Genomic DNA, 15605 nt, shown 5'->3' with positions numbered 1-15605 from the left:
CCTGACTAATCTCTGCAATTGTGCACATAGGAATCTGCTTTATAAAGGCTAAGGCTGGCTTCCTGGGTATTAGAACAGAAAGTGTTCTGACCTCATATATGTGCTCCACAGCAGGCCCGATATCTTGCTCCATTGCTACATTCTTTGTCACCTTCCATTTTGGAGGTGGAAAGAAGACCTTATCTGGAAGGGACACACTTTACGAGAAAGAGAAAGAAGCCAAGTGAGAAGGCAACAAAAAATAACTGTGTAATAAGTTCCAGTCTAAATGAGCCACACTGTTCCTCAACTTACCCTTGTAAAATGACATCAGCCTTGACCACCACCTCCAGTCTGTAGGGGACAACCTGACTCTGAGAGTTATTCTCATTTTTACTGCAAAAAGAGGGAGAATAAGAAAGGGCAATGAGAGAGTGCTTAAATGCTTCCACATACGTCACTCAGCAATGGTTTAACAACCTGCTGGCAGTAAAGGCAGTAAAGGCATTAAAGTATGAATGTATGTGTGTGTGTGTGTGTGTGTGTGTCAGTAAAGGCATTAAAGTATGAGTGTGTGTGTGTGTGTGTGCATCAGTAAAGGAATTAAAGTATGAATGTGTGTGTGTGTGTGTGTGTGTGTGTGTGTGTGTGTGTGTGTGTGTGTGTGTGTGTGTGTGTGTGTGTGAGTAAAGGCATTAAAGTATGAATGTGTGTGTGTGCATCAGTAAAGGAATTAATGTGTGTGTGTGTGTGTGTGTGTGTGTGTGTGTGTGTGTGTGTGTGTGTGTGTGTGTGTGTGTGTGACTGCATGCATACCTGCGAATTTGCAGGTCAAACTGTACTGTCTTCTGTGAATTTTGTAGCCGAGGCACGGTGAAACGTAGACCTGCCCACAGCTAAATGGAAAACAAGTTTAATGTAGACACATTTTTCACTCACTATAGGTATTAAAACAGCTGCCGAGCCGGATGCGACTGTCTTTGCCACATAGTCATACCACATTCTATCGACAGCCTATAAGCCAAATGCATTATCAAAAACGCTAACCACAAAATATTATTCCAACTGTAAAACTATTTGATATTGCCAACCTAGGACTACTGCTACTAACCTAGGAGTAGCATTTCTAATGCTACTTAATTGTGAAGGGTCTTGGGCACTTAATGGGAGCAAAGGATAACCAGCCTAGCCATTATCCCACAGAAGAGCTACTGTAGTACAAATGCTGGCAAAAACGTAATGCTGGCTATGATTAAAAGGTGTCAGAACACACAAGTGCTTTGCAGCCTACTGTGTATGTAGCTACAAAGAGAAAGATGGTGACACCAGCATGCACTAGAAAATGAGCCATGCTGCAGAGGCAGTGTGATACAGACCACTGGTATCACTCAAGAATGGAAAGGCCAGATTATAGAATCTAAAACCCAGATTAGCCACACTCCAAAAACCAAGGGAAGCATTTGGAGAATAAAAGAATAGGCTAATGATATAAAGAATATCATATGTCAAACACAGAATCCATGTTATGTCATGACCATGCCTGGCTGCCAATGGAACTGTTAACTGATGTTTGTATAGCAGTATAGATTTACTGTCCTCTAAAAATAACTACATATACATATTATTGTTGAAATTGCTGCCAACAAAAGTGAGTACACAATAAGTTAACATGTCAAGACTGTGTCCAAAGTGTCAATATTTGCTCTAATACAAGATACACAAATTTGTATGGTCCTGCCAAGCAGACAAAAACATGAACATGTTGAATATGACATGTGGCTTTGCATGGTTAAGCGACGTACTGCTGTTATCACATAGGTTATACTCACTTTTGTTGACAGCTATTTGGACTATTATGGTTGTATGCTGAGCTGCACATTAACTACTCTAAAATATCTTCAAGATTCCTTTTTCTGGTATTGTCCCTTGAGAAGTTATACTAAAATATTACACACACACACACACACACACACACACACATTCAGACATTTAAAGCATGTCTTCCCAAATACAATTTTAATTTTTTTATTTTAATAATTATTTTATTATATAAATTACATTATATAAACATAGTTTATATAATGTAATCCTGCTGGTAGCATACCAAGAACTATCTTTACCGAGCCAGTTTAATTTGGCTCAGCGAGACATGGGACTAAGTGTTTCCATCAGTAAAAGGAAATGATAACCATTTTGCCTTTTTACTCCCCTGTTATCTGAAGTTCCCCTGCTGAATCAGTGGCTACTGATTTCACTTGCTGTATAATAAATCCCACCCCTTGACAGATGCCATTGTAATAACACAATATAAAAGATATAAGACAAAACACTTTCATTGTAGCAGCTTAAATGTTATGGCTGATCTTTGTGCATACATAATGTGTGACTGAAAAACTTACATTAGCCCCAGACTTCATGGGATTTCCCAGGTCACAAATGAGATAGCGCGTCTGGTTCTCTGTCTCATAGCTGCATGTCAGCTGAGTCAGACTCTAAACAAGGACAAGTAACAACTGGTGAGAATAAACATGACTATCTATAAAGTCCCACCTTCCCTGCAAAAATTTAGTTCAGAGTCAATTCTTATTAATAGCCTATCCAGCCAAAAGCGCAATATGTGTTTTATTTAGCCACAAGAACATTATTGAGATCAGGCTTTGATTTTGGAAAACAAAAATCATGAGTTGCAGTTAAGATTCCAGTTTATTCCATAGGTTTTCTTTAGGGTTGAGGTCAGGGCTCTTTTCAGGCCACTTGAGATCTTTTACTCCAACTTCAGCAAACCATGTCTCCTGTATTCTATAATCTACAAATAATTCATTAATTGTCCCATATATTCAAAGCATACTAGAAGTAAGCCTCATGAACACACAAACGCACCCTGTATCCTGGTCTCCAACAATTACCTCATTATTGCGGGCAATTCCACTGTAGTCCGCCTCCGAAGGAAGTACAACATAGAGTTCGGCTTCATAAGCTCCACCTCCATCATTCCGAGCATTGAAAGTCAGGGTTAGTGCATTGTCATCCCCCATGTACACAACTTTCCTGTCACTACAGAAAGAAAAAGAAAACATGTGAAACATCACTGCATATTGCCAAAGGGAAAAAACAAAAACAAGCATAAAAAAACAATATACATAAAGGTAATCTGTTAAACTAATAGAACTGTCACCAAATACACAATCATGCAAAATAATTACAATTTAAAATGGACACAATGTTAATCTATGGCTGAGCCAGACAGCAGCTAATGCTTTTAGAATGCTACTTTCTGAACTCTTGTCAAACAGATGCCCGGTTGACTCACAACCTGACTTCAAGGTAGTCGTCCTTCCACAAGGGAATAATATTTTCCTATGTAGCAATAAAGCCATACAAGAATCAGAACAAAGGCTGTGGCTGTAAAACACCACCTCCTCAGCCCCACACACACACACACACATAAGTCCCCTCCTCTATTCTGTCACTGCCCCTTCCCCTTTTTTTTCTCCATAGCACCAAACACAACTGAGAATTCCATACAAGGGCCACACAGACGCTTTCAATTACTGCTTGGCCTTGTAAAGCTATGTTGAAGCAAAATTCAAATATAGGTGTGAGACTGTAAGCTGTGAGAGCTCCAAGAGCCATGTTCAAAACATTACCATTAAGGCGTTACATGGCAGGTCATTCATGCCTTAGGGCAATTGATTTATCAGCTATTTTATATATGTATATATAGAGAGATATAAATAAGTATAGATATTTCCTAGGTTCCTATTTTGCTAATGTGGCCTTTGCAAGATAATGACAGGAAATAACTTGCAAACAAAGACACATGGAAACAATTTTATATGAAATGAATAAATGCAGCTTGGCTGAATATCCCAAACCTGGTGGTGAAAGCCAGCACTGTTGTAGGTTAAACGACTTGGCAAGGATCATAGACATGACTAAAAGTTGGCTTTGTTCTTAAAAGGAAACCCCCTGAATTAATTTGTCCAAAATTAAAAACAATTATAATATTGAGTAACTCTCCTTAATTTTCCTGGTTTAGAAATGTCAGCTGTACAAATTTAAGCAATATCATACAAAACTGCATGCCTTATCATAACATTAGCTGTTCAGGAACAGCATTCAAACAAATGATAATCATAATTAACTTCAAGTACATTTAAGGACTCAACATGAAAGTAAATATAGAAGTAAATATGGTAAATATTGTAGAAGCCTCATCTTCAAAATCAAAGCCACATATCACTAAAATCTAATTTAAACTGAAAGGACAGAAGCAGAGGGAGTTAAAACCAACTCTGAATTTTCCAGATCCAACTTTCTTTTATTTTTATTTTTCTTCTCAAAGCACCGCCAGCCGATCCCAGAATGTGAAGCACAGCTCTCCTTCCTGCTTTCACAATGAACACTATGTGTATATGTGTGTCTGTGTGTCCTCACTAATGTCACATGGGAACAGGAACACTTTTACTATTAACAATTAACCAATTCACTGCAATTCATCAAATGTATTTACAAACAGAAATGTTTTTGATTTTCTTTATTTGCATGCTTATTGGGTATTGTTTTCCATGTGTTTTCCATGGACTTTTGACAGCTGTTTACCAACTACATAAATACAAGGCCTGAACCATGCTCAGTATTCAGCAGTGCATTCAGACTCGGTGCTTCCTATCCTAAATGACTTACCCATTTACAGAAAGCTTCAGGTCAGGGACACAAATGTTGTCTTCTCCACAGTCCAATAATATTTGGGCCTGAAAAATGACAAGCAAGAAAAACTGTAAATAACAAATGTATTTGCATACATACATACATACATGCATGCATACATGCATGCATACATACATTTGAACCTTTCTAGGTTCTGGCACTTACTCCACTGCACTTACTCCACTGCTATGTTCCCTCCACTGGCTTTCTGCAGCTGCCAGCATCAAATTTAAAACATTGTTGCTCACCCACAAAGCCAAAAAAAATTAACCAGCATCCCTCTACTGCGCAGCATTTATCTTACCGCACCCTGCATCATGCTTCCTTCGATCCTTAACCACTGCTTGACTGATCCCACCGGCTCTCAGAATAAAAAAATGATTATTTTCTGTTCTAGCGCCTTTCTAGTGGAATACTTGATGCGTCTCTAGCCATCTTCAAACAACAACTAAAGAACAACCTAACTATTTTTAGACTGATGTTATTCTTAGTCTGTGCCCTTATGAATCAATATCAGAATATATTTACTGATTAAGACTTAAAAACATAAGTCACTCTGGATAAGTGCGTCTGCCAAATGCCGTAAATGTAAATATATAGGCAGCCCTGCTTCAGGGGAAACAAGATGTCAAACATCAAATGGCACAGAGAAAGATTAAAAAAGTATGCTGCAAAGATTGCACACATTTGCTCATGTACAGTTATATTAGGAGGAATTCAAAAAGATTGATCTACAAATTAAACATACATTAGTACATATAAAAGACACTATATCTGGCTAGTGTGATTTAAGAGGCAAGTCCCTGGAGGGCCATCCATATAATCTAGAGTTAGCCCCAATTCATGAGAATCTGCTATCACAAAATTCACACAACACAGAGGAACATACACACACTAACATGCCATTCATAGGCAGAATGAGAAAAGGGGGAATAAAGAACCGTTTGTATTGACCCTGCTCAGAAAGAGGGATAGCTAATTGCTTCAGCATGACGGTATGAGTCCTGCATGTATGTGGATGACGATATGGATAAGAAATAGAAATAGGAGATTAAAAAGAGTGCAGTACCCTCCCTGTAATCAGACCTCACTGAGCTCTAATTAAAGCCATGGAGGGAGGCTGCCTCTTGCACAAATCACTAAAGTTGTATGTAGGCCTGAGCTCAACCTCTCAGGGGAAAAAAAAGCAATTATGTTATAATGTTAATCCAGCTGCTAAGCAATGATTATAATGAAATACCAACATCAAAGTCAAACAATCATTATAAACATCTATTTAAAAAGCTGATCAACATCTAATTAGTGCAACAATATTAATTCTAAGATAAGAGAGTAACAAATAAAAGTAAACAGTATTCACAGATAGTAAAATAAACTCCTGTATGTGTTTTTTCATAGTACAGCAAAAGGTTGTATTGAAGCAATCTTTTGGTTATGTATTTCTTCCATGTACTTCCACGTAACTATTCACATAGAAACAGAGAAACACATTTAAAGAAGCAAATGGAAAGTTCATAGTTTACACTGATAAGGAAAAGAAAACAACTCTCTATAATTAATATTTTTAAAACATTCACACACAAGTGTAACCAGGGACAAAAAACTTTACTAGGAGACAAAGAAATTTCTAAATAATACAATTAATATGTTTTTGAAGCCACAGTGTGTCTGTACTAGAGAAAAACTTTGTGGGCTCTGGGGATTGCCTGTGTGCAGAGAAGAGTTTTGTGAATTCAATACTCCACTATGGTCCATGTGGCATGAATTATCAGGAAGAGAAAGTTTACTGAGGAGCACTAGCACTTGCACTCTTACGGCAAGTGGTAGAATGGGCCAAAATACATTGCAACACCTGTACACAGGCCCAGTAAAGTCACTCTTGTCCTATTACCATTGCGTTGATTCTCTTTGTTTTATTGCATTAACATAAAGAACGCAACAACTTGTAAAAGAAAGTTTATTACTCGTTTTCTTTTATATTCTATCAATTTATGGCACAAGCTTTCCATATAATGTAAAAGACATGGTATTGTATTGGCAATGAAATTGTTTTTACCATATAGGAACACATGGACAAATAAAAAAACCTCATACTAAATAGGCTAAAAGGCACATCCAAAAGCCTATGACTTATAGACAATTGCAAATCAGTCACATGTCTTTTTACTGCTGGGATATGAAGAATCTCACTGGTGTATGTGTATTGAATTATTTTTTATCCTTTTGAGCACTTCTCAGATGTATGTTTGAAAATTTGGATAGGAGGAAAGCTGGAGTAAATGGTGGAAAGGGAGAGAACTAGGCAAATCCAAATGCATGATATGCTGGCTCATTCGGTGTACACTGGTTATTTTACCTAGGGCACAATTATTCTGTAATACATTTTATATGACACCATTATCTATCATTATCATTATATTAAAAATCACCATCTTCTATATAAACACAGTTAATGCAATTACCTTCTGTTCAATTAGCTCAGTGGTCTGGTAGTTGATGATTGGCCAGAGGCCGTGTCGGTCAGCAGGAGCCTGTGCATCCAGACTGAAGTTGAGGGTGATAAAGATGGAGGAGAGCTTATCCCGAAACTCTTTTTCATCCTGAGTCAGAACAGAGAAAAACAATAGCAAAATCGCAGTTTATTTAAAAAAAATTTAATTACCAGGCTTCACAAAACTTTCACAGATTTCTACCAGAAACTTTTTGATAATGTTTTGACTCACCCTCAGGTAGATTTTGGTCTCATGGCAGACCTTGGAGTCAGTGGGAACTGTTAGCTTCATCTGCAAACTGGCCTGATGAGAGTTCAAAAACAAAGCCCTACGAACAGCTCCCTTTTGTTTCATCTGGTCCAGCTGAACCTCTACATTAAACACTACAACACACACACACACACACACACACACACACACACACACACACACACACACACACACACACACACACACACACACACACACACACACAATAATGCTTCACAATAAAAAAAAATATCCTGAGAGAGAAAGTCTCAGTGAAACTTATTCCATAGCTTGTATTAGTGGTATTGTCATTTACCATTATAATGCAGTTCAAATGTAGTCAACTGAAAAATCTTTTCCTTCACATATATTTAAAAGTTTTCTTTTTTTTGTGAAAAGTATGGAAGTGTTTTCATTGTTGTATCTGTTGAAACTGTGGAGTTGGGATACACTACACTGTGGCCGAATTCCAATCTCATTGATATACTTGTAGGCTACAGAAGATTTTACTAGATTTATGTAACATACAGATATGTAGAAATACTAATGAAACTGCACAAAACTAAAAGCAACCCCAAAAGTTACCCATTATTTTATTATTTGCATTTTACAGTCTCATCAGGTAGGTTTCAGAGCAACCAGAACATAGGTCTGGGAACACACTGGAGGTCTCACTTTCCAAGTGGCATAACAATTACATGTATGATTTTATAATATTTATATTAATATTCACCCCTTAAAACCCTCACTGGATCAAATATATACTCATAATTTAAATAAAACAATAAAATAGGAATAAGCAGTGATTTAAACAGGTAAGCAGAACACACATTAGATGAGGTTGCAACGTGGCTGTTTGTTGCAGTCTAGTGTAAAAAAAAAAAAAAAAAAAGAGAACATTCTCTTTAAAGTGCTAACGAGTGAGATTTTATATATAGCTACATTTGCAAAGCCCTGCTATATGCACATAATAGGATGCAGATGTGGTCTGCTGGCTCACCTAGATCTTCTGGAAGGTGCTTTCCATTGGCTGAAAGGCAGAAGCTCAAGTTGACACTGCAGAAAGTAAAGCAGATGGAGACATGAGAGTAGTCACATATCCATGCATTAATCAAGTCACATTGTACATTTACTTGTACAGAGACTGTTCTTAAGGTTTTAGTGTTCCATAATTTACCATCTGGCAAAAAGAACTCTATTGCTGAGTGATTAAGTAGAAGTGGTCCAAGACAGTTCTCTTTAAGAACAGAAAAACATCTTTTACTTTAGGGCATTATTCCAGAAGGCCAATAGATCAGACTGTATTTAAGCAGGATAATATAAGATAGCTTCTACGTGAACTATTGCATGAGTGAGAAAATGACTAAAAGTAATTATACAGAAAAAGAAAAAAAGAATGTTTAATGAAGCTTAAACAACTGAATGGAAGAGAGAAAAGAATGAGGCCAAAAGAACAAAACCATAAACAAGAGCAAAAACATGAGAAAAAACAAAGAAATGCCCTGCACAGTCCAGACGTGTCCTGACCTGGGCTGCAATAAATAGTAATGCGTTCCCATGTGTACCCCTGAGCATGTGTTTGCTTTGCATCACGTGCGTATGTATGCACGCCCCTACATGCATGTGCAGCTTGGCGTGCCCTGATGTTTCCCAGCTGTGTTCCACACTAAACAATATCTCATTCAAAGTCACTGTCAGTCCCCCTTCCCCCCTCCCCATCCACTTTCTCTCTTTCAGTTCCCCACACCTCCCCCAACCAAGTCTCACCATTACCAGGCAACACGCTGTAATCAAGACATGTGTATACACACTTTTTCCTGTATGAATCAGACAAGGGGAAGGGCAACAGAAATCTAAGTACCGGCACCGCTTTATAGCCCTGAGTAGTTTCCTCTCTCTCAGCAGATGAAAAAATCCAGGATGCACATTTCTAAAATACTGACACCGGAAATGGAAAAGAGGCTATCTTGCATCCTGCTTGTCATCTGCCATGTGAGACAGTGCTGTAAGTCAAATCCTTGCTGAATGCTAATGGTGTCAGCTTAACAACCCTCCTTCCATAGCTCTACAACATGTGCCTCACTTACCTCGACCTCACTTACAAAGGCGGTTTGTTCCTAATTTTTCCTAATGGTGACTTTTAAATACCACCATCATGGTTCTCCACAAAAACATTATTGTTCTTTGGACTAGTTTAATACTCATTCTGATGCGTCTGTTCCAGTTTTGAAAAGTGCAAACCAGAGTGTATATGTTGAGAAAACTGAATATTACACAACTTGTGTGTGACACTCACTTGTTTTTTTCCTTCTGAGAAAGAATTTTAAAAAGCATGCTTGAACAAATTTCAACATCTCACAACTTAGAAACAATAAATATATTTAAGCAAACAATGATTTACACTTAATTTTTTTTTTAATATAAGTAATTAGCTTTCAAATGTCTGGAATTCTCCTGCACCACAGTCAGAATCCTTTATTCATGATTAAGATTCATACTGAACTGCATGTAGTGCTCGGGAGGCTGATCTATAGATAATCTGGCAGGAAAATAAATGACACCCTCCTTTTTATATACAAGGGTCCATAACAATCAAACAAATAATCTCAGGTGACAAACATTTTTAATAGTTAATCATTTTCTCAACAAAACATTTTTTTACTATATTCGTGAACCAGGTGTTAAGCCCTAATAAATAAATAAAAAATTCAATGAATATTGAAGAAGGCATACAGTAAACAACAGAACTTCAACCAAATATCATGTGTTCTTTACTTTAAGACTATCTGTAACAAATCCAGAAAGATATTAGAAAAATGTTATTTTCTGAGCCTCATCAAATCCAGTCTGTAGCAAAAACAAAAGAGCTGGCCTTGTAATTCCTATACGTTTGTTTGGCAGTTAGAAATATCACATACCAAGAAACATGTATGGTTCGGTTTCCACTGTTTATGGCGCAGGTCTTCTCCTCAGGATTAATCATTGTTGGGTACACAACTAAGGTGGCACTTGTATTAACAATCGGGCGGGATCTATAGAAAGGATTAAATAATTTGATTTGACGATAATGTGCACAGATATATATAATATATGACTGCACAAAACTTTATAACTGGCTCACCTGTAAAGAACTGCTTTGTCAGCTCCAAAAGCTCCAACAATAAGGTCTACGGTATATAGAAAAAAAAAGACAAGATTCCAGAATGTATTTGCATAATTTGGATTTAAGTCACAAAAAAAACCCAAGTGTAAAACAGTGATTCATTCAGCTCTAACCTGGGTAGCCATTGTGATCCAAATCTTTTCCTCCTTTCATGGTATAGCCAAAACTGGCAGGAAAGGCAGCTGATGACCACTGGCCAGAAATCACCTGAGAGGGCTTCTCCTTGAGTCCCTTTGCATAACCGTTATAGATGAATACCAATCCCTGTTCATCTTTCCCACCAAATGGACTACTGATTGCAATGTCTAATGGGTCAGAGGTAAAGAGCATATTAGTTTATATATGTTGAACAAAGAATACTGTGAATCAGAGTTCTAGCACTCACCATTAAAGCCATCCTGGTTGAGATCTCCCAGAGCTGTAATAGAGCTGCCAAACCGACTGAAAATTTGGTTGCCAGTAAGGTGAGGTAAGTGAGGTGCAAGCTCCAATGGACCCGTTTGTAGATACACATACACTCTCCCTAATTCCTCCAACCTCCCATCTGAGTCACGCACCATGAACATGGGAGCACCAACCAACAAGTCTGTAAGTCTGAAGGTGAAAAGATAAAGTGAAAAAAGCAATCAAAAAAAAATAATTACAATACAGTAAAATGCATATACAGGTAGTCCAAGACTTACGATTGAAACGCATTACAATAACACACAATGATCGGAATTTAAAAAATATAAAGACATGGCCTACCCTACCTAGCCTACCCAGGAATTTTAAAGAATGGTGATCAGTAAGGGGCAATTTACATTATTGTAATGTATAAACTTTACAGTATACAGTATATGTTTGTGGCTGCAGGCACGTGCACGAGCGCCGGTTCATGAGTGGAGAGTGGAGTGCACCAGTAAAAAGGAGAGAGATAAGAGTTAAAACTGGCCGTTGAATCACCAAAAACAAAAAGTATGCACAAAATGCGCTCTAAACCAAGATATCTGTACCGTTGGCAAGAGCAATGCATCCCACAAGGCAGGAGATGCGTACCAACAGCAGCGTCCCAACGTATCATACTTTTATATGCTGAACCATTTGCCTGCCACACAAAAACCTATTGTTCTAATTTTGTCATATCGATATAGTCATAAGATCGAAAAAATTCTGTCGACCACTGTAACTCAGGGACTACCTATACAACCATACACATATAGCATGTATAGTGTTAAAAATCACCAACCCATCATTGTTTATGTCTGTAGCTGCCACGGCATAGCCGAAGTAGGAGCCCATCTGTAGGAGATTTGAGCAATATTATAAAATTGAGCACAAATATTATAAAATTGAGCACAATACTAATTCACACAAGATATTTCACCTAGCAAAATTGTTTCAACACTTTATTCATTATACAGAATAACACTCTAGAATAACAGGGTTTTTTTTTCTTCATTCTACAAAACTACATTAAAAAAACCAAAGTACACCACACTAGCACCATAGCTATATAATGCATAAAGTTACTCCATAGTAATAGTTAAAGCATTATTTCAAGCTGTGACCTGTCATTTTAGCAAACATATTATAGTATATAAATATTAATAAGTAATAAATTTGTATAAATAATTATGTTGCATTTAACTTGTAATTCCTGATTTCTTTCTAGATAAAGCCAAAGAAAATGCCCAATCAACAAGGCTCTACTGAGAAGCTTGGAGTAACTTGGGAGTCAAGATCTAATTTTGTTTAGCAATATTACATTTAACAATATTAAGGTCGGTCAAACCATATACGAAAAGTTGGCATGATATGAAAAAGACACGACATACCTGTTCACCAATAAAGGTTTTCATGGTCTCCAAAGAGCCATTAAGAATGGACACCTGAGAAGAACACAATATTTCACAATATAGAACACTTAATTGATATATTCACTTTATGTAACTGACAAGACCTAAATTAGTCCAGTGTTCTAAAACAAACAAACAAACAAAATGCATGCAATGTAAAAAAAAAAAAAAAAAACAATTCTGACCTGGCCATGCAAAAGCACACCTCTGGGGACTCCTGTCACAAAGTCTGAGAAACAGAAATTTTACAATCTTATAAGCACAAAGTTATTTGAAGAGAATGTCAAGTTACAAATCCTTTGGCTATTTAAAATACTGTAGATCTTCTTGCTGGTTTGTTTGGAAATTAGGAAATTACAGCACACCACTGGTACAATTTATGTAAATGAAAAAGTACACAGGTTTCTGATATCACTCTCTCCTTTTAGAAATAAATGAGAAAAAAGGTTTTATTTTGATCTTGCATGTCACTGCTGTACCCAACCTGTGCGAAATTTGTTACCCCTTTATTTACTGTACTAGGATTATTACAAGTGTTCCTGAATTAATGTAATATAGACCAAAGGTTAATCTTCTGGGATCTTCAGAGAAAGATAGATGCTTTGAGAGCTGTCAAACTCAGCATTTAGCCAATCACAGTCAAAGAACAGCTGTATACACACACACACACACACACACACACACACACACACACACACACACACACACACACACACACACACACACACACACACAGAGAGAGATACTCTTAAAAAGCTAGTTGTCTACAGTGATATTAATCAATTGCTTTATATATGCCTATTGTAAGTGGATAACGTTCCAGTTTGTTAGTTATCCTAATGACCTACATCCTCATTAAAAAATTATATTGCCAAGAGAAAAGGCTTTTGCTGTATTTTAACATAATTTGATAAGGTTTGCCTACAAATTTCTCTACACTTTCAAGTATTGATTCACATGACACATAAATATGTTTTGAAGGTGGGCAGGGCTGTTAAAAGTTTGCTTACCTGTATCGTCATTAAAAATATTGTATTGACACTTGCTTTGGGGTGTGGTGGAACAGAATACTTGCACACAAATTACTATGCATCAAAATTAGAAAACTGCCTCAGTGATTATAATCCCTACCTTCATCATCATCTCCGTTAAATTCTCCTACTGCAACAGAGTAACCTAAAATCACATCACATTAAAATCACTATAGATCATATAGGAGTATATTAGGGTTTTTTATTAACAAATGTGCATGACATTTACTGTTTATTCTACCGTTAAAGAATAGAAGTGTGGAAAACCTTACCCATGTAGCTGTCATCAAAGTTTATCTCTTTTTTCTGCTTGGTCTGAATCTGGCCTGCCACTGATGTGAGGAAATACCCTGGATAGTAGGCCTTGATGATTTCCTCTTTCACAGCAGAGATAAGCTGCCCTAAAAAGGAAACACGCATTCACTTTTAATTCTTAAAAGTTGCTTTATCCAGAAAAGCCCCAGTTGTACCAGTCGTTGGGTGATACTTTCCCTATGTATCTGTGTACTCCTTACCTTGCCAAAAATAGCTGCCTGGTCCTCCAATCACTACCTTCCCATCCTGTATTTCAAAATGATTTTAGAAAATAGTTTTATGAATTGAATGTCATAATTTGTCATAATATATATGAATGTCAATCAAATATCAATCATTGAATATATACATCAACCAAGCAGAAACTTATGGCCAATCAATCAGGCATAACATTATGACCACCTCCTTAATATACTGTTGTACCCCTTTTTTTTTTTTGCCAAAACAGTCCTGACCCATCGAACATTACCAGCATTAACTTCTTTAGCAATTTGAGCTACAGGAGATCGTGTGTTGGACCGGACCACACTGGCCAGCATTTGCATCATTGAGCCTTGGCCGCCCATGGCCCTGTCACCAGTTCACCACTGCAGACCGGGAAACACCCCATAAGAGCTAGAGTTTTGTAGCTGTTCTGGCCCAGTCGTCTAGCAAATACACTTTGGCCCTTGTTAAACTCGGTCAAATCCTTGTGCTTGCCCATTTTTCCTGCCTCTAACACATCACATTTGAGGACAAAATGTTCACTTGCCTAGTATATGCCACCCATTAACAGGTCCCATGATAAAGAGATAATCAGTGTTATTCACTCACTGGTCATAATGTTATAATGTCCTAATGTTATGCCTGGTCGGTGTATATTAAATATGTCAATAATAAATTGGAACTTGTGAATATGAATAAACATTTAAATGGATTAAAACTGACCTTGGTGAAATCAGCACTGAATCCACCTTGACAATATCCTTGTCCTTTCATTCCATGGAATTCTGAAATATATTTATATATTAATATATTTAAAACAAGATTACACTACAGAGTTGTTGGATTAGCAAATCTAATTAGACAGTACTCAGTTGAAATATATTTAAGTTTTAATTGAAATGCAGGAATTGTAGTGACTTGGCTGTGATTCAACACAATTTTTCATTTATTGTTTTGAAATTAGCCATCTTTTACATAGTCCCTCCATTTTGACAGGATTATCCTATCCTTATCTGGGTGATTCCAAGTAGCCATTCATTATAGATCTATCATTATTAAGGTTATCAACTGTTCACGTATTTACCCGGACAAACTCAAACTAATCATACATATTAGGACTGACCTAAAATTTCTAAACAGTTAATGCAACATGATTGTTAAACACCTTGCTTTACTTCATATCCACTGTGATAGTGTACATTGGTAAAAATTATGAAAATTGTGTTAAATTTCATTATATACCTGTGCGGCAGGGAGCATACTCCACAAATTTGGTGAAGTTATTAATCGATAGGTAGCAGGAGCCGGTGACATCGGACTCGGGGATGTCCTGTTTGGTTCTCCAGGAGTAAAGAGGGGCACAAGCCTAAAGGGTCAGTTACAAGTTTGGAAGTTAAAGGTTAGTTACATTAAAAACAGACCCAGTTGAACCCATGGAAGATTTTTAAAAAGCTACATATGGTGAAACATAACAATGACACAGGGGTCCTTTAATGGTTCTTGTAAGTAGAAAGTTAAATCCATAACCAAATTATCATATTTAACACCACATACATTTTTTTTACTGCTTATACATAGACATACATAAGGCACTGTGTTCTAATACAAATATTAAAGCAATAAA

The 15605-nt window shown here is 37.0% G+C and overlaps 1 protein-coding gene across 1 annotated transcript in view; it reads right to left on the bottom strand.

The window, feature by feature from the left end:
• Nucleotides 1–15605, bottom strand: part of itga5 (integrin, alpha 5 (fibronectin receptor, alpha polypeptide)) — a 44229-nt gene that overhangs the window by 8867 nt on the left and 19757 nt on the right. Inside the window, exons 4-24 of the mRNA XM_046868806.1 lie at nt 15224–15347; nt 14705–14766; nt 13978–14023; nt 13735–13863; nt 13563–13607; nt 12617–12660; nt 12411–12464; nt 11822–11874; nt 10979–11187; nt 10707–10898; nt 10552–10597; nt 10349–10462; nt 8431–8486; nt 7413–7564; nt 7152–7289; nt 4666–4733; nt 2886–3033; nt 2379–2471; nt 796–875; nt 295–375; nt 92–197 (exon numbers count right to left, since the gene is read on the bottom strand). Of these exons, the coding sequence (XP_046724762.1) occupies nt 92–197; nt 295–375; nt 796–875; nt 2379–2471; nt 2886–3033; nt 4666–4733; nt 7152–7289; nt 7413–7564; nt 8431–8486; nt 10349–10462; nt 10552–10597; nt 10707–10898; nt 10979–11187; nt 11822–11874; nt 12411–12464; nt 12617–12660; nt 13563–13607; nt 13735–13863; nt 13978–14023; nt 14705–14766; nt 15224–15347 (2040 nt within the window). The remainder of the gene's footprint in view (nt 1–91; nt 198–294; nt 376–795; nt 876–2378; nt 2472–2885; nt 3034–4665; nt 4734–7151; nt 7290–7412; nt 7565–8430; nt 8487–10348; nt 10463–10551; nt 10598–10706; nt 10899–10978; nt 11188–11821; nt 11875–12410; nt 12465–12616; nt 12661–13562; nt 13608–13734; nt 13864–13977; nt 14024–14704; nt 14767–15223; nt 15348–15605) is intronic.

Source organism: Silurus meridionalis, chromosome 16 (genome assembly GCF_014805685.1).
Source record: "Silurus meridionalis isolate SWU-2019-XX chromosome 16, ASM1480568v1, whole genome shotgun sequence".
In the NCBI taxonomy this organism is placed as follows: domain Eukaryota; kingdom Metazoa; phylum Chordata; class Actinopteri; order Siluriformes; family Siluridae; genus Silurus; species Silurus meridionalis.
This window is presented reverse-complemented; position numbering and strand designations above follow the sequence as displayed.